The sequence below is a fragment of the Dendrobates tinctorius genome, unplaced genomic scaffold (genome assembly GCF_039654945.1).
Source record: "Dendrobates tinctorius isolate UK_male_01 unplaced genomic scaffold, ASM3965494v1 ptg000003l, whole genome shotgun sequence".
NCBI classification, from domain to species: domain Eukaryota; kingdom Metazoa; phylum Chordata; class Amphibia; order Anura; family Dendrobatidae; genus Dendrobates; species Dendrobates tinctorius.
Genome location: NW_027361671.1, coordinates 75,750,648 through 75,770,000, shown reverse-complemented (window position 1 = coordinate 75,770,000; position 19,353 = coordinate 75,750,648). Strand labels below are relative to the sequence as shown.

Genomic DNA, 19,353 nt, shown 5'->3' with positions numbered 1-19,353 from the left:
TGTGGCTATATCTATTATTTTGTTTCTGTTATAAACCCTGTCATAGGGCTCCATTATATGTCCATTTTGCAAGGCGGCGAGAAAATCTCACCATACGGATTGCATACGGATGCCATACGGATTGCCTACGGATGCTGACATGCGCAAAATACGCGACCACACCTTGATTACGGATGACCTACGGAGCACTGTTTAGGGGACATTCATCCATATTACGCCTGTAAACTACGGACCGTATTTTGTGCCGGTTAGTGTGACCCCGGCCTAAGACTTGGACTCCTATCATTTCTTTCTTTGTCCCATCCCACATAGAATGTTTTCCCTCATCTTCAGTACATTAAGTGGGAAATGAAATGGCGCCATTTTAGAACTGGAGCTCTTTTGGTGAAAACTCAAGCCCTCATAAAGCTATGTGAATTGAAAAATACAAAAGTTGGTACCTAGTGACGGCTTTATTGAAATGTTAGTACCCGAGGCCTAAACTGAAAGGGTAGTCCGATGCAGGAAATGTGACCAAAAGAATCAAAAATCTTATTTTTCATGATGTATACCATCCGTATGCTGTGGTCTTTAGGCTTGCAGTTACTAAGGGCCGTCTTATTATTATTATTATTATATATTTTTTTTTTATCACTCTGAAGCCAAGATTGATTTGTTAAATTTATGGTAAAACCCGAGATGACGCGTTTTGTCCCGAGTTGCTTCATTCCCCATTGCCAATGTCACTATATTGCCCATTGGAGCTAAAACTTTTTTTTTGTCATTACTTTGCTGAGCTTTTCAGATATAAAGTTAATAAATCATTTCTTAACCTCACTATTTCAGAGTCATCATTAAATTGTTATTTTAAAGTTACACTTTAACTCCAGCTGAAAATAAAAACTCTGTTAGGGTATGCTTCTACGGTCAGGAAGTGCTGCGGGTTTGATGCTGCGTACAGCCGCAGCATCAAGAAGTTACAGCATAGTGGAGGGGATTTCATGAAATCCCGTCTCCACTATGCGTTGAAAGACGCAGGCGGCAGACCCACGTAAACGGACATGCAGCACGTCTCTTCAGAACGCTGCACGTCTGTTTACAATGGGGCGACACTTCGTCGCCGCACCGTAAATTTCCCATAGACAATCATTAGATGCGGTAAAACCGCTTCTAATGATTAGTCACATGCGTAATAACTGAGTAAACGCAGCTTACTACGCATGCCTACTAATTAAAAATTAAAAGTTCTTACCTGTCCCGCCGCCGGAAGTCAGCGTCCACTGCAGTTCTCGTGATAACTTAGCTTATCGCGAGAACGGCTGTGTTACCGTGAGAACTGCTGTGCACATGACCGGGGGTTATCTCCGGTCACTAGGCTAGTTCTCACGGTCAGCTGACCGTGAGAACTACAGTTTTAGATTATCGCCGGAGATCTCCGGTGGTCGTCTACAAGCTCTGCTATATCTGGATGTCATGCATCCAGATGTAGCAGAGCTAGACTCATCGTGGGACCCTCGTGATTAAATGGATTATATCGGACAAGGAGTATACGGTTGGGTGTGTGTGTGTGTGTGTGTGTGTGTGTGTGTGTGTGTGTGTGTGTGGTTTTTTTTTCCTTCAGGTGATCGCTGGCTTTGCTTGGATTTGGGCGTATAATAAAACTCTACAGTTTTCCATAATTTTATTTCATTAAAATACTTTTTTCTAGCTGTCTTTTTTTTTTTTTTTTTTTTAACCCTTTAACTATAGGATTAATAATGGATAGGTGCCTTATCGACACCTCTCTTATTAATCAGACTTAATGTCACCTTACAATCAAAGGTGACATTAACCCCTTATTACCCTATATGCCACGACTACATGGCAGAGGGAAGAGAGGCTAAGCGCCGAAATTGGCAGATCTTACAGATGCGCCATTTCTGGGGCGGCTGCGGGCTGGTGTTTGTAGCCAGGGGGGCCAATAACCATGGACCCGCTCCAGGCTATGAATATCAGCCCACAGCTGTCTGCGTAGCCTTTCTGGCTATGAAATATAGGGGGACCCCACATCTTCTCCCCCCCCATTTTAATAGCCAGTAAAGGCTGTGCAGTCAGCTGATACTCATAGCCTGGGAAGATCCATGGATATTAACCCCTTCCCAGGCTACAAAGATTGGCACCCGGCCGTTGGCTTTCCGACTCTGGTGCAGAAAATTGCACGGGAGCCCACGTCACTTTTTTTTGGGTGGGGGGCACCCTATTTTAATAGCCAGATATATCTAACTGTGTGTGTAATGGAGTGTGGGTTGGACAAACATTAAAGAGGAGGTTGGACCAGAAATGACATCACAAATCTATTTTTTTTTTTTTTTTAAATATATATTTAGCTTACAAAAAAGCATACAATCCGCATGTGACCTCAGGTGCAGATTTTACCTGCGTCAAATCCTGATGCAATCCTGACCGTGGAAACATCCCCTTATTTAACTCTGTATGTGCATATGACACTTATTAATCTTGAGCAAGTCTGCCAGATTTTTCAAGCAAAATGCACTTAAAATGCAAGACTTATTTCACCTGAAGCATACAGGTGCTTCTCACAAATTTAAAATATCATCAAAAAGTTACTTTATTTCAGTTCTTCAATACAAAAAGTGAAACTCATGTAGGGCTGGGGTCACACTGCGTTATGACAGTCCGTTAGACGGACTGCGTTACACCGCGGTATAACACAGTCCGTTAACACTGCCATTGACCCCCATTATGTGGCGCATCGCGACGCATGTCGTAAAGTGGCACACGTTTGCGATGTGCCGTCATTCACTGACGGAGCCTCGGACGCGGACTGCAGCGTCTGAGGCTCTGTCACCGCTAGCGCTGATGAATCATCAGTGCTAGCGGTATAGCATAACGCATATCGCGTTATGCTATAGCGTTAACGCAGCCCGTCAACGCTATGCGTTGAACGGGCTGTGTTAACCCAATGTGAACCTGGCCTTATATAGTCATTACAAACAGAGTGATCTATTTCAAGTGTTTATTTCTGTTAATGTTGATGAGTATGGCTTACAGCCAATGAAAACCCAAAAGTCATTATCTCAGTAAATTAGAATACTTTATAACATCAGCTTGAAAAATTATTTTAAAATCCGAAATGTTGGCTTACTGAGAAGTATGTTCAGTAAATGCACTCAATACTTGGTTGGGGTTCCTTTTGCATCAATTACTGCATCAATGCGGCATGGCATGGAGGTGATCAGCCTGTGGCACTGCTGAGGTGTTATGGAAGCCCAGGTTGATTTGATAGCAGCCTTCAGCTTGTCTACATTGTGGAGTCTGGTGTCTCTCATCTTCCTCTTGAGAATACCTCATAGATTCGCTAAGGCCTGCTTCACACATCATTTTTTTTTTTTCTTCAGTCAAAATCCGCTAAAATAGCAGATCCATTCCTGTACTGACCATAATGTTTGTCACCGGACTGTTATTTTAACGGATCCGTCAAAGGAAGAATTTTAAATGAACCGCTGCGAGAGAGAGAATTTTTCAGCCGCCAGAACAGAGTTTAGGGTTAAATTTCTGGCTGAGTGAAATCTTTCAGGCATGCGCAGTGAGAAGTGTGGATCCTGCCGCCCGAAAAAACGTTGCATGGTCCGTTCGGGCATGTTGGCGGACGTCAAAATTTTGGCGGATCCGAAAAAAAACGGATCCAACGGATGGCCATCCGTCAAGATCCGCCGGTAATGCAACTCAATGGGGAAAAAAAACGGATCCGCCAAGAAAAAATGTCGGATCTGTTTTTTTTTTTTTTGCAAAACGCGGATTTTGACTGATGGACACAAACGGATGTGTAAAACAGGCCTTAGGGGTTAAGGTCAGGTGAGTTTGCTGGCCAATCAAGCCCAGTGGTATTGTTGTTTTTACACCAGGTATTGGTACTTTTGGCAGTGTGGACAGGTGCTATGTTCTGCTGGAGAATGAAATTTATATCTCCAAAAGCTTGTCTGCAGAGGGAAGGATGAAGTGCTCTAAAATTTCCTGGTAGACGGCTGCACTGACTTTGGTCTTGATAAAACACAGTGGACCTACATCAGCAGATAACATGGCTCCCCAAACCATCACTGATTGTGGAAACGTCACACTAGACCTTGGAAAACAAGGTCCCAGAGTCTGGAGAAAGAGTGGAGAGACACACAATCCAAGCTGCTTGAGGTCTGTGTTTTTGTGTTGGCTGGTCAGACTGAAATAAAAACCATTAATCTGATTTAAAAAAAAATAAAAAAAAAAAAAAAAAATCGGATATCACACGTTTGATTTTCTGCGCTTGTCTGAATGTGCTTTAAAGCCTCATTGATACATCCGTTTTTTTTCTCACATATGAGAAAACCAGACTGATCGGAGTGCACTCTTGGTGTCATCAGTTTTTCTTGTATGTGGAAGGAAAAAAGCTTCTCCACCTTCCCCTATGTGACAGACTGTGAAAATTGGAACGCACACTGTCACATTGGCTTTTTTTTTTTTTTTTATCCGACACTCGAGCTCCACAAAAACTCACTGTCCTGTGTGTGTAAACCATTAATCCCTTCCCCCCCAAGCCTGTTTTCACTGTCATGACCAGTTCAAATTTTTCAATTCTGACCATTGTCACTTTTATGTGGTAATAACTCTGGAACGCTTCCATGGATCCCGGTGATTCTGACATTGTACGTCATGATAGTGGTAAAATTTGTTCAATATGATTTGCGTTTATTTGTGAAAAATGTTGAAATTTATATATTCGTATGCCCTTAGGCTGTGTGCCCACGTTGCGTTTTTTCCTCTTCGCCACGACAGCACCCACTGAGAGAGGGGATCCGCCCCCGGAACAGGAAACCTACAGAGAGATAAATGGGGCGGTCCCCCTCGCTCCCTCAGTTTGGTTTCCTGTTCCTGGAAAGGAACCCGCAGAAGAGGATTCCTGGTCTGGTAGCCGCCTGCGTGCAGAATATGAGCAGCAGGGGCCCCAGGACTGGAGGCAGCATCGGGCGGAGAGGTGTATTCCCCCCCCCCCCAGAGCTGGTGTAATGCAGGTGAGGCCGGAGGCGACAGTGGTGCCAAGGCTCACTGGGGACATGGCGATACCCCCCCCCTCCTCCCTAAGGGGGCAGGCGCATTACTAACACCATTTGGGCATACTGGGCCGTGCCCCCCCCCCCCGAAGGGCAGAAGAGCTTAAGCATGTGGGCTGAGCAGCGCCACCGGGAGTCATACCTGCGGCAGGGGTTAAGCTGAGAAGGACCCCGTGCGTGGATGGCAGGGCGCAGATGCGCGGTGGGCATCGCCGGCCGCATCGCTAATTGCGGTGACCGAGCGCTCCCCAGGAGAGGCAACCCGGAAGTGGTAGGAGGACTTCCGGCAGAAGGCAGAGACCGCGGGACAACGCCCGCGCATGCGCAGTAGGCAAAAAAAAAAAATGGTGGATGGAAAAAAAAAAAAAAAAAAAAAAAGGAAACAGGAGCAGCTATAGCAAAGGCTTTAAAAGGAAGCCACAGACACAGCGCTAGTGCGCAGTCATGTCGTCCTTAGATGACCCAGCTTCGCTCCCATTAGGTCAGCTAGTGGAATCCCCACATGGCAGTAGACAGAGCAGTGCTACAAGAAGAAGCAATAGCACCAGAAAAAGTGGCAGCTCCAGGAAGGAATCTAGTGGACCTTCCAGGCAAGATGAGCCGTTAGAGAAAAAACGCAAGGAAAAGAAGTCGTCCCATGCCTCGCCTCAGCCTGGGTCACGGACACCGCAGCCGGTAGTTGCTGACGAAACTCACGGGTGAGTGTTTTTTGGTCAGGATAAATAATTGATGGCCTTCTCTTTCTGGTCCATACCCCCTTTAGGCTAAAAGAACAGAGAAGGCGAAACATAGAGAGTGTGCCTTATGTTCGCAGCCCCTCCCGGATGGCCACCCTAAGAGATTATGCCAATCGTGTATTGAGGAGGCCTTACAGGAGGAATCCTCACGAAAGAAGGAGGATATCCGGGCAATGATAAGAGAGGAACTACGGGCCTTAGGCGGTTCCAGTAGTCTGGGGGGTCACTCCTCCGTGAGAGAAATATGTTCGCCTAGAGGAGGAGTCTCGCTGGCGTCAAAGTCGCCGTCAGGAACTGGGGAACTAGATTCCGATAAGTCCCAGGAATACCTTTCCTCAGAGGACGAGGACCAGACGTGTTTCCCCACGGACAGTGTCAGTAATTTAGTGAAGTCTGTCCGAAATACCATGGGGTTGCCGGAGAGTAAGGACCCCAAGACCCCTCAGGACATAATGTTTGCGGGTATTTCCTGTAGGAAGGTCCGGGCATTCCCAGTGGTCCCAGCTGTAAAAGACCTAGTTAAAAGGGAATGGGAGAAACCAGGTCAGAGAACCTTCCTCCCCTTAACGTCAAAGCGTAAGTACCCCTTTGACGATGAGGAGTTAACAGCCTGGTCGAGAGCCCCCAAGGTGGATGCGGCAGTGGCCTCTACCTCTCGTAGATCCTCCTTGCCGGTAGAGGATTCGGGAACTTTGGCTGATTCCTTGGATCGTAAAACCGATACATTCCTTAAAAGATCTTGGGAAGCTTGTACGGCAGCCTTTAAGCCCGCAATAGCAGCCACGTGTACGGCAAGATCAATGTTGGTGTGGCTGAATGACTTGGAGGACAATATTAAGAATGGAGTAGCTAGGAATAGACTTCTTTCCTCTATGCCCCTCATTAAGGGAGCAGCGGCCTTCCTCTCCGACTCCTCCGCGGACTCTCTCCGGTTATCGGCTAGAGCGGCAGGACTGACCAATGCAGGCAGGCGGGCCTTATGGTTGAAGGGGTGGAAAGGAGACACACAAGCAAAGACTAGATTGTGTGCTATACCCTGCCAGGGTAAGTACCTGTTTGGCACGGAACTGGATGAGATTTTGACAAAAGCGGGGGAGAGGAAGAAGGTGTTTCCTAACCCGTATGTTCCGTTCAACAGGAGGGCCTACAGGAAGCCGCCGTTCGGTAAAAAGAAGGACTTTAGAACCCAGGACCGCTGGGGAAATAAAGACCCCAAGCAAAGGGGCAACCTATTCGGGAAACGTCCCTTCAGGGGAGACAGATCCCGATAAAACCATTACACCGGTAGGTGGCAGGCTATTAAAATTCAGCCGCCAATGGGAGAAGGTGACATCAAACCCGTGGGCCATAAATATTGTGTCATCAGGCCTAAAATTAGAATTTGTTCGGTATCCACCGAACTCCTTCCTATTGACTTCTATGAAGTCCCGAACACAGCAGGAAGCACTGGAGGTGGAGATTGCAGTACTGCTAACTAAACAGGTCCTAGTAGAGGTCCCAGGGGACGAAATAGGAATGGGCTTTTATTCTCTATTTTTAGTCCCAAAACCGGATGGCTCTTTTAGGACCATAATAAATTTAAAGAAGCTTAATACCTTCTTAAAGCTGAGGTCGTTCAAAATGGAGTCGATAAAGTCTGCAATAAAGCTTTTGTTCCCCAGGTGTTATATGGCAGTCTTGGACCTAAAGGACGCCTATTACCATCTACCCATACATCGTGGGCACCAGAGGTTCCTGCGGGTAGCAGTCTGGTTCAAAGGTCGGATTCAGCATTTCCAGTTTGCGGCAATGCCATTCGGACTATCCATGGCTCCTCGGGTATTTACAAAATTGATGCTGGAGGTGATGTCGTATGTAAGGCTGAATGACACCTTAGTTATCCCTTACTTAGATGACCTACTCATAGTAGGAAACTCTGTTTCACAGTGCGAAGCCAGAATAGCTAAGATTATCTCATCTCTAAGAACACTAGGCTGGCTAATTAACTGGGAGAAGTCCAGATTAGAACCAGTAAACTGTCAGAGGTTTCTGGGCCTGCAACTAGACTCCGTAACTGAGGAGTGTTTTCTGCCACATGCCAAAGTGATAGCCATAATCAATAAGATACGGAATACGGCAGGAACACCTGTAATATCATTGAGACAGGGTATGTCCTTGCTGGGGTCGCTAATACCATGCATTCCAGCGGTGCAGTGGGCCCAGTTCCACTCCAGAGAACTACAGTGGGCTATTCTGCAGGAAACGGATAGACTGCAGGGGCGGTTGGAGGGGAGGATGTCCCTATCGCCCGAGGTGGTTGAATCCCTAAGATGGTGGTTAAATCCTTCCAATTTATCGAAGGGAGTACAATGGTGGGTGACTACCTCCAAAATACTCACCACGGATGCCAGCCCCTTAGGTTGGGGAGCCCATCTAGAGGAGCACATGGTACAAGGCTGGTGGCGTAATGATGAATTAGAGACCTCCTCTAATGTAAAGGAGCTAACAGCGATTTTTTTTTTTTTTTTTTTTTTTTTTTTAATGCGATATCTCATTTTCTCCCGCAGTTAAGGGGCGCCCACATAAAGATCCAGACAGACAATACCACCGCAGTGGCCTATATAAACCGGCAAGGAGGCACGCGGTCACTGCCACTGATGTCTATCGCGGGAAAAATCCTGGAAATGGCCGAGATCCATCTTCTCTCCTTGTCAGCTCTCCATATAAGAGGAGTAGACAACTCCCGGGCAGACTATCTCAGTCGCCAAGCCCTATACCAGGGCGAGTGGGTCCTCAGCAGGCACGTCTTCGAAATGATAGCGTCAAAATGGGGCAGACCAGAGAGAGACCTATTCGCGACCAGAGCCAACAGGCGTGTAAAAAGGTTTGCTTCACTCTACAGGTCGGACAACCCAGACATTCTAGATGCCCTCCAAGCACCCTGGACATTCCAACTAGCCTATGCCTTCCCTCCGATGGTTCTACTACCAACAGTAGTCAGGAAAATAAGACAGGAGAGGGCGAGGGTCATCTTGATAGCCCCGTTTTGGCCAAAAAGACCGTGGTTTTCATGGCTAAGAGCCATGTCGGTAACCGACCCGTGGATCCTGCCGCTGCACCAGAATCTTCTCTCGCAGGGACCCTGCTACCATCCACAGGCCAAAGCCCTGCACCTAGCGGCCTGGAATTTGAAAGGGAGCTACTGAGGCAGAAGGGTTTCTCAAAGAACCTAATCAATACCCTGCTGCAAAGTAGGAAGGAGTCCACAACAAAAATATATGCTAAAGTGTGGAAAAAGTTCCTGGCCTTTCACCCAGCAAAACTAACTGGTGAAGTACCCATTACGGCCATTCTAGAATTTCTGCAAAGAGGCCGAGAATTAAGGCTCTCGGTAAGCACTCTAAAGGTCCACGTGTCAGCTCTAGGAGCCCTATTTAACTATAACGTGGCAGCAAATAGATGGGTGACCCGTTTCATCTCAGCTTGTCAACGCTCAGAGCCGGTGCATATTCCTCAGCTACCAGCATGGAACCTTACTCTAGTCTTGGATGCTTTCACTCAGGCACCATTCGAGCCTATAAGCTCAGCGTCAGTGAAGTGCCTCTCTTTAAAAACTGCTACGCTAGTAGCCTTAGTATCGGCTAGAAGAGAGTGATCTTCACGCTCTATCAGTAGACCCTCCGTTCCTGTCAATAACACGAGACAGTCTGATTTTAAAGACAGACCCGTCCTACCTTCCAAAACGGGCAACTAAATTTCATAGATCTCAGGAGATATACCTACCTTCCTTCCATGACAACCCGTCAACACAAGACGAGATAAAATATCACACGTTAGATGTGAAAAGAGCAGTGCTAGCCTACCTAGATAGGACCAGTCCCTGGAGGCAGAGTAGGTCTCTTTTTGTCTCCTTCCAGGGTAGCAGGAAGGGGTCTGCAGTTACATCAGGCACCATATCCAGATGGATTAGAGATGCTATCACAATGGCGTATCTGGCAAAAGGAGAAGACCCTCCACTGGGGATTAAGGCGCACTCTACTAGAGCCATATCATCCTCCTGGGCCGAGAGAGCGAACTTCCCAATTGAACAAATATGTAAGGCTGCAACCTGGTCTTCTCCGTCTACCTTTTATAGTCACTATAGACTAGATTTATCCTCTACTGAGGATTTGACTTTTGGTAGATCAGTCCTTAACACGGTGTACCCTCCCAAGTGATTATCTCTGGAAATCTCTCAGTGGGTGCTGTCGTGGCGAAGAGGAAAAACCGGATTACTTACCGGTAATACTCTTTTGTAGAGTCCACGACAGCACCCGCTCACTTCCCTCCCGTAAAGATTTTTTCACACATGGGTCTCCTTGGTGGTGGAGATTATGAGTTAAGTTAAATAGGTGATTAAACTTAGTAAACATAAAACTACATAGGGGTAAGATAGATGAATTGCCCAAACAAATTGACTAAAACATGTATGGCGGTTCCTCCGTTGTTCTCGGTAACACAAACTGAGGGAGCGAGGGGGACCGCCCCATTTATCTCTCTGTAGGTTTCCTGTTCCGGGGGCGGATCCCCTCTCTCAGTGGGTGCTGTCGTGGACTCTACAAAAGAGTATTACCGGTAAGTAATCCGGTTTTTTGAAGCGTTTTTGCGGAAGCGCTTAAAAAAAAAAAAAACCTGATAAAACGCATTCCCATGCAATCCTATGGGATTCCGCAGTTGCTGTGCCCATGGTGCCGATTTTACCACGGCGGAATTGCATAACGGTAAAACCTGCAGCATGTCCATTATTTCTGCGGAATCGCGGCGATGCCACCGCCGTAGAATTGCATTGAAACACTCACTTTACACATGTGACGATGCCCACCATGCGTAAAGTGAGCGCTTCATGTGTCGATGGTACCCAGGGTCTGGAGGAGAGGAGACTCTCCTCCAGGCCCTGGGTACAATATTCCTGTAAAAAATAGAATTAAAATAAAAAAATCGGGATATACTTGCCCATTGTCGGCGCCTGGAGTCCTCCCGCCTCTCATCTACGCTGCCAGCATCTTCCGTTCCCAGGGATGCATTGCGCGAATGACCTCAGATGACGTAGCGGTCTCGCGTGATGCTACATCATCAGAGGTAATTGTTGCAAGGCATCCCTGGGAACGGAAGATACTGGCAGCATGGCTGAGAGGTGGGAGGACTCCGGGGGCCATCAGAACGTGAGTATAACCCTACTTTTTATTTTTTTTAATTATTTTTAACATTCTATCTTTTACTATTGATGCTGCATCGGCAGCATCAATAGTAAAAAGTTGGTCACACTTGTCAAGCACTATGCTCGACAAGTGTGACCAACCTGTCAAATACTTTTCCAAGCGATGCTTCAAATCGATTGGACTTGGAAAAGTGCAAGCATTCTGCAAGCTAAAAACGCTTGTGTTTTGTGGGAAAATGCATGCGAATTCCACATGCGCTTTACCCGTGGCGCAGAGTTGCGGAAATGCTGCCGACAATTCCGCAGCATTTTTGCAATTTGGGCACTTAGCCTTAAACCCAGAGAGTTATGTCACACAAAATAATTTATAACATTTCCCACATGCCTACATTTCATCTGCATAATTTTTAAAACCCTTTTTTTTCTTTATTTTTTTTTTTTTCTTAATGAATTACAAAGATATCATTATTTATCCATTTGCCTGACAGGGTTGGTCATCCTAATTGTGGTTGATCATGTCTTATGTCATGTTTTTGACTTTGTAATTGCTTTTATTTGTTGTGTAGTTGTCATTTAATAAAGAATTTTCTATCTTGCCATGTCGGGTGATCCCACTTCATATAGCTTGTCTTGGTTTGTGTATTAGTTTATATTACTTGCTATAGGTGATCCCAGAATTATTTACAGTGGTGCTCATAGTGGTATCGTCTTGTCTCCTTGGCAGAGGCGTAGCTAGGGGTTCAGCTTGGGGGGGGGGGGGGGGGGGGAAATCTGAGTGGGCCCCTAACCGGTAGCCCTGAATACAACTCAGGTTGACACACTCTAGTCGTGAGTATAGGAGAACCTCAGCAGATGACAGTGCTGTAACGGAAACAAATCTCTATACAGAAAACAATACTGATATTACCGCCATATGGTGACCTCATAGTGGTAGATACCAGTCCTGCAGAATATACAAGAGTTCACTATACAGTTACATATGATAACTTACAGGCCACGTTCTTTCTGATAATCGTTCACTTTTACACCTTACTCAGACCGACATGTCTACTTCTCCAGCCAGGACTCATCTGCAGAGAATACAACAAAGACACATTTGACTTCTCACATTTCCAGCTTAGTACCCATCTATCTCAAACCTGGACAAACTACTCACCCAATACTGAGTCGCTGCTGCCGTATGTGTCCCTACTATTGTACCTGATAACCCAATACTGAGCCTCTGCTGCCGTATGTGTCCCTATTACTACACCTGATACCCCAATACTGAGCCACTGCTGCCGTATGTGTCCCTATTACTGCACCTGATACCCCAATTCTGAGCTGCTGCCGTATGTGTCCCTATTACTACACCCGATACCCCAATACTGAGCCACTGCTGCCATGTGTCTCTATTACTGCACCTGATACCCCAATACTGAGCCGCTGCTGCCGTATGTGTCCCTATTACTGCACCTGATACCCCAATACTGAGTTGCTGCTGCTGTATGTGTCCCTATTACTGCACCTTGTATGTGTCCCTATTACTACACCCGATACCCCAATACTGAGCCACTGCTGCCATGTGTCTCTATTACTGCACCTGATACCCCAATACTGAGTCGCTGCTGCCGTATGTGTCCCTATTACTGCACCTGATACCCCAATACTGAGCCTCTGCTGCTGCCGTATGTGTCCCTATTACTGCACCTGCTGTGTGGTACAAGCGCAGGGATCCTCTAACTGCCTCACATAATAATGCCACCATTGTGACCTTTACATAGCATAATGTCTCTTGTGCCCTCACAGTAGCTCCCACACTGTACATAGTCCCCCCATACTGTATGATGGCCCCCACAGTAGCCTTTAAATTGTACTGTATAATGGCCCCCACATTAGCTCCCATACTGTATAATGGCCCCTGCATTAGCTCATCTGCTGTGTAATGACCCCTGCATTAGCTCCCATACTGTATAATGACCCCTGCATTAGCTGTCACGCTCTATACTGGGCCCCACACTAGCTTCCATACTGTATAATGACCCCTGCATTAGCTCTCATGCTGTATACTGACTCCCACATTAGCTCATCCGCTGGATTATGACCCCCGAATTAGCTCTAACCCTGTATAATGGCCCCCGCTGTAGCTCCCATTCCTTTGATTCTGGTCTCTGTCGGTCCCTGTCTGTGAGCTACAACCTGCACAGTCCTGATATATATGACAAAGAACTAAATGGAAGAAAATCTAAACAGCCAGTGAGTGCGTATAGAGTCCAGGATATGGGTATAGCTCCCTGAATGTACCCAGGTGACCCTAAAAGAAATACTCTTGTCTGAACAAGACGCCAAAGAGGGAGAAAGAAAGAGGAAATTAGAAGAGAGGGAGGTAAAATATTACTCATGTAAAGAAGAAAGTGCACCCTGGTACATCTTCTCTTTTATTCCCCTTTCTGCCTTTGGGGGGGTCTTGTCCAGACTGAGTATACGTTCAGGGGTCTATATGTGATCAGCTATACGCACCTGCTGGCTGTTTATATTTTCTTCTATTTGGCTCTTTATCATATATATTCATCCTCAACTTTGTGGGGATTATTTTTTTAGTAATTGGGTTTTCATGCTTGCTACCCTGGATTTACAATATGAGATGATAGGACCCTCACCCCGGCTACAGGTCCAAGTCACAGGGTGTGTATGTATATATATATATATATATATATATATATATATATATATACTGTATATATATATACTGTATATGTAGAGATATATGAAATATATGGCTGCCAAACATTCCAGGCATTTACCAATCTTCAATATAGCAGCAAAAATGAAAGTAGCACACCATTTAGACAAAATTAAAAAAAACAGTTTTGGTTCTCCTGGAAACAGGTTCTCAGTGAACCGAAACGTTGCTGAGCCCCAATGAGCTATTAAAACACTATTTTTTAATTTTGTCAATAGTGCGCTGCCTTCATTTTTTACTACTATAAATTTTTACATTTATATACCACTCATGTCAGTCGCTCTGAGGCACAGTGAGATTTATGGCAGCTGATTTGCACTGACAGAGACGCCTTCTGAGCTGTATAAAAGTTCAAGTAGCCGCCATAAATCTACTGTGCCTCAGATACAAGAAAATAAACCATCCAGGATTTGTCAGAAGGTGAGCAGCGTCCTCCCCCCTCCTCACTGCACAGACACCTCAGGGCCTATGAGTTCTTACTCCCAGCACCATCTTGTCCTGCTCCTGTCCAGGTGAAGAAGCTGGGGCTGTGTGGTGACCTCTCTCCTGCAGACACACAGGGAGCAGTGTGGGCTTGTCTGCAGTTCGCTGGAGGAAGCTTAAAGCTATAGTCTCCCTGCAACTACAGTGCAGCTTAGCTACATCAGTGAGCTGCACACACTGACATAGTTAACAGTGGCAGAAGCTCTGGGTGGGTCCCTCAGATCAAGGGGCCTGGGGCGACTGCCCCCTCGCTAGCTACCCTACTGCTCCTTGGTCTTTTCCATAAACAGGCAGCAATGGATGTTGCGGAGTGAAAATTACAAATTTGCATTTGTAGCGCCCAGTATATAATGCCCAGCTCGTTCTTCTGGAGACATTCCCCCTTAAATTAGGAGGGTTCTCATCACTACAGAAGTGTCAAACGTGTGGTTTAGGTACACTGGGGCTCAGAAGGGAGTGGGGGCACTTAGATTTGGGAGAATTCACTGGATTTGTTTTCGTGGGTGAGGATCTATAGCACTTTTCCAGAGCTTTTGTACTACCAGTAACGTGGAAGCCTGTTGTATTTCAGTTATAGAACGATTGACCTGTGTGGGGACTTTTTTTTTGCTGATGGAGCTGTATGCTAGCTTGTTTTTTGCGGAACAACATGACTTTTTCAGAGGTACCATTTTTATTTACATTTGTCTTTGATCGTGTTTTATTCTACTACTTTGTTCAGCGGCATGATGAAAATGCATATTTTATTATTTTTAAACTGTGTTCACTGAAGGGATTAAATAGTGGGGCAGTTTTAGGCTACGTGCACACGCTGCGGATTGGGGTGCAGATTTGGCCTCGCGGATTTTGTAAAATCCGCAGGTAAATCTGCAGGTCAAAAGACCTGCGGTTTTGCCCTGCGGTTTTTCATCTCCTCAATGGAGGAGAATTGACATGTCAATTCTTTCTGCGGTTTCAAAACCGCGGAAAAATCCGCACCGTCTGCACTGCGGTTTTTTATTCCCATAGAGAATAATGGTACTGTACACAGCAGCATAAACTGCTTCGGACCCGCAGCGGCTAAAACCGCTGCAGAACCGCAGCGTGTGCACACACCCTTATAGCGATACCAAATGTGTGTCCTTTTTTTTTTATTTTTTACTTGGTCCCTCTTTGGGACTTTCACTTTTGCAGTTCTGATTGCAGTTATAAAGCATAGCAATGCATGGGCATTGTTATGCTTTATAACTGTCAGTGCTGCATTGACACAAGCTGCTTAAACCATGCTCTGCTCAAGCTTTCTAGCCCTAGTGACCAGGCCATCACAGCAGCAACCTGCCTCTCGCAATTGATCTTGCAGGGTGCTGATTGGAGGAGAGAGGGGGACCCACCTCCCTCTCCCTGCCTTCTAAATTGCAGCATTTAAGGGGCTAAACTGTCAGTGGTGCAGGCACCATCCTGGCAGTGCGTGCCGGGTGTCAGCTGTCGGTTTCGCTGAACACCCAGCAGCGATCGGTGTGTGCACAGCTCCTGTGTATTGAAAATCGCCAGGACACATCCATACATCCAATGTTGGGGAATTCCTTCCCAACCAGGACGTATAAATACGTCTAAGGTCATGAAGGGGTAAAGGTATGAATGTGGAAAACCCCTGATAGCACTCACATGCTAAAAACTGACGTTTTAGGGCAGGTGCAGATGGCTGTAGATTCCCTCATCCGTGAGATTCGGGCCAATTTAAATGTTTCAATGACACTGATCAAATAGAATGAGAATCTGAGCACACTGGGAGGAGAAGATGGAGAGAATGCACTCAGATATCACCCGAAAGCAGTCTGATGGTTTCCATGGACTTGTTGACTTGCGTAGCAGAGTGCGACTTCCCCGCTGACGGGGCTATTGATTGTAATGAGTCACTGTGTACTCTATTGGACATAATTTTCAGCCATATGCCTCAGGTCACTGGAACCAGCACCCACAGTATTTTATACCAGAATTTATAGTAGTGAACGTTTTGAGTTTTTCCTGAGCAAATTCCTACATGGCCCATGTTATGGTCACTGAGGGATCTTCATGTTGTGCTATGTTCTCCGGTATGAAGAGTGGATCAAAAGATTAATAATTATTTTATAACGAAAGTTATACCTGTATTGTTTTCTACATAATTTTAATATATATTTTTTTACATGTTTTTTTCCAGGTTGTGACATCCTATTGTCCTGCTAGCAATTTGCCAATTGCCAGAGTTAGACAGGTAATGTAGATGAAGTGGTCTTCAACAGTGTTTATGGGTTAGTAACTTTGTTTTTTACACCTCTTTATATGGTGAGTCCATCAATCTACTATATAATTGTCTAATTCTGTCTGTAATGGAAATCCTGCGTCGCTGATTGGCCGCGAATTGGCACGGAATTTGAATGACGCACGCCACCGCTACCTTCGGGAGAGGTGCGACGCTAGCCGCTGATCTCCCGACTGTTGCTGCGGGTCATCTCCTGCCGCACAGAGGTCAGCGGCGACGCAGGCGGGAGATGACCGGCGCTAGCTGATACCCAGGGTCCGGAGGAGGGGAGACTCTCCTCAAGGCCCTGGGTACCATAAACCTGTAAAAAATAGAATTAAAATAAAAAATAGTGATCTCACCTTCCGACGGCCCCCGGGCTCTTTCCCTCCTTTCACCACGCGCCCGGCATCTTCCGGTCCCAGTAATGCTTTGCGCGAAAGACCGCTGATGACTTCTCTCGCGAGAGTGACGTCATCTCCGGTCCTTCACGCTAAGCATTACTGGGACCGGAAGATGCCGGGAGCGTGGAGAGGAGATCGGGGGCTGTCGGAAGGTGAGCATAACCTTTTTGTTAAATTTTTTTTTTTAACATTCTATCTTTTACTATTGATGGTACATAGGCAGCATCAATAGTAAAAAGTTGATCACCATTGTCAAACACTATGTTTGACAAGTGTGACCAACCTGTCAATCGCATTCCTAGCGATGCTTGGAATGCGCTTGAATTCCGCACACGAAAATTGCGTGAAAAACGCATGTTTTCCGCTGAAAAACGCATGCGAATTCGCATGCGTTTTTCCAGCGGCGGGAGTTGCGGAAATGCTGCGGGGATTTCCGCAGCATTTCTGCAACGTGGGTGCTTGGCCTCAGTGTGACACGCAGCAGCGACCAGCCCCCCGCTGTGAGATTGCCGATCGTGGTGGATTGTCCTGGACCATCTTTTGAACATCGGTCTCCCGCTGGCCATATTCTAGAATACCCGATGCGTTAGAATCGGGCCACCATCTAGTACTATATATTGGTGGTGGGTGTACTTAATGATGACCCCAGAGAACATAAAGACCCCTTAGGAAAATATACAGTTCAGTAATATAATTCTTACATTTTAATCAGTATTGCAGGAGTAGTCCCTCCTGCATAGATGATCAGCTATCCACTGTGCGATCCTTCCTTCATCTAGTATCGGGATGCACGTACGACCTAGTCCTCCTGATTGCGGCCTTGTGCATTAGAGGAGGATGGTGGACACAGTCACTCGTACCAGCACTGGTACCCACACTGATCTAACAATTCTGGCCAGTGAATAGGTAATGGTTTATTTAGTCCAGTGTCACTCTTGCGAATGTGAAGCAAGAAACTTGCGCATCAATACCTGGCACTGTCGCCGGCACTCGGACCTGAGTGCCGGCTTCATAGAAATACATGCAGCCGCACTCTCCGGTGGCAGTGCCGAGTATTGATGCGAGAGACTTGCGTGGGTTTCTCGCATCACACTTGCAAGTGTGACCCGGCCTTAGACTGAAATACCCCATTAAGTGAAGCTGTCCCATCCAGTCACGTTATGATCTAATCGTAATGTGAAGTTAAATCACATTTGAATCCTGTGTGGTCAGCTTACTGACGCAGCCACTCGCTTCCAGCTATCAGGGGGTGCACGGAGCTATTAGTGACTGTTCACCAGACAGTGAGCTCGCTGTAATTCCTCCTCCATTCGGTGACTGACAGTTATACAGCGTGTGTGTGCACAGCAGGCTGTCAGTCGCTGTGTAAGGGATCGATTACAGCCCACTCTCTGTATAGCGAGCGGTGATTGTAACTGCTCTCTGCACAACCCGAATGAATAGAAGCAAGCAGCATTTTCTAACAATGGCTTTCAGTACAGTGGCCAGGCAGCATTTTGGCACTATTTACTTGTAGATTTGGGGTTAATCTGCAGGTAAATAGCGTTTCTGAATGAGACAGATTCCTGTTAAATTCCTGTAATGGTCTTAAACCGGTCATACACATTAGTTGGCTGTTGGTCAAACATTGCTTTGGCTGTCTCCCATACACAGCGCAAGCTCGGACCGATCAGTTCTAGGTTTTCTATGAAAAAGCCATTGCCAGACATGTCTCGTGGTGGCTTATTTCCGCTGGGTAATGTGATCAGCTGTCCAAAATCTAACGTGCCCGATTGACCTTTTTCCCATCAATCAGTTGGCAGGCGTCACCATATACAATAGAATAATGTTGGCAGAGCCCTGTCTATATCGGCGGGATTGGTCAACATTAGCCTAATGTATACAGGGGGTCTGTAGACCTGTTTGTATCCTTGCAAACCGATATACCTGTAATGTGTTCAGTGCAATTGTTGTTTTCAACTAATCCAGGCCCACACAGTCTTGCTGTTTTGTTTTTTTTGAAGCTGACAACTAGTCATAAGAACTTGGCAAAACTTGCTAGACAGTTATGCCTCAGTAGCATCTGTACAGCCCCTTTTAAAATCGGAGTTGATGATGCAAACTTTCTTACAATGTCATTTCGTTCACTATTCTTAAAGGGAATCTGTCAGCAGGATCAACCCTCTTAAGCCGTTTATAGGGGTCAGAGGAACTTGAATAAAATTATATTTTAATATCTGCAATCTGATGTCTTATTCCAGAGACATTCATATTTCAGAGCTTATTGTAAATGAAAACGGGCATTGCCAGTGTAATGACTTACTCTTTGCTCTCATAATCTCACACAGCTCTGCAATGAAATCAGAACTAACACAGTACAGCAGAAGTGAACTTTGTCTCATTACAGTCACTTGCAGCAGCATTTGTCCTCTAAGTGCTAGCAGCTCTGCTGCAGAGTTCTGCCTAATTATAACCAATACAGTAAAGCAGAGTTGAACCTTGTCTATTTGCAAACAAGACCAGCACATT

The 19,353-nt window shown here is 46.0% G+C and overlaps 1 protein-coding gene across 2 annotated transcripts in view; it reads left to right on the top strand.

The window, feature by feature from the left end:
* The window catches only part of ALDH7A1 (aldehyde dehydrogenase 7 family member A1), a 95,580-nt gene that overhangs the window by 3,371 nt on the left and 72,856 nt on the right, over positions 1-19,353 (top strand). For both annotated transcript variants that reach the window (XM_073557236.1, XM_073557238.1), the window contains exon 2: positions 16,361-16,414. In XM_073557236.1, coding sequence (XP_073413337.1) covers positions 16,361-16,414 — 54 coding nt within the window. The remainder of the gene's footprint in view (positions 1-16,360; positions 16,415-19,353) is intronic.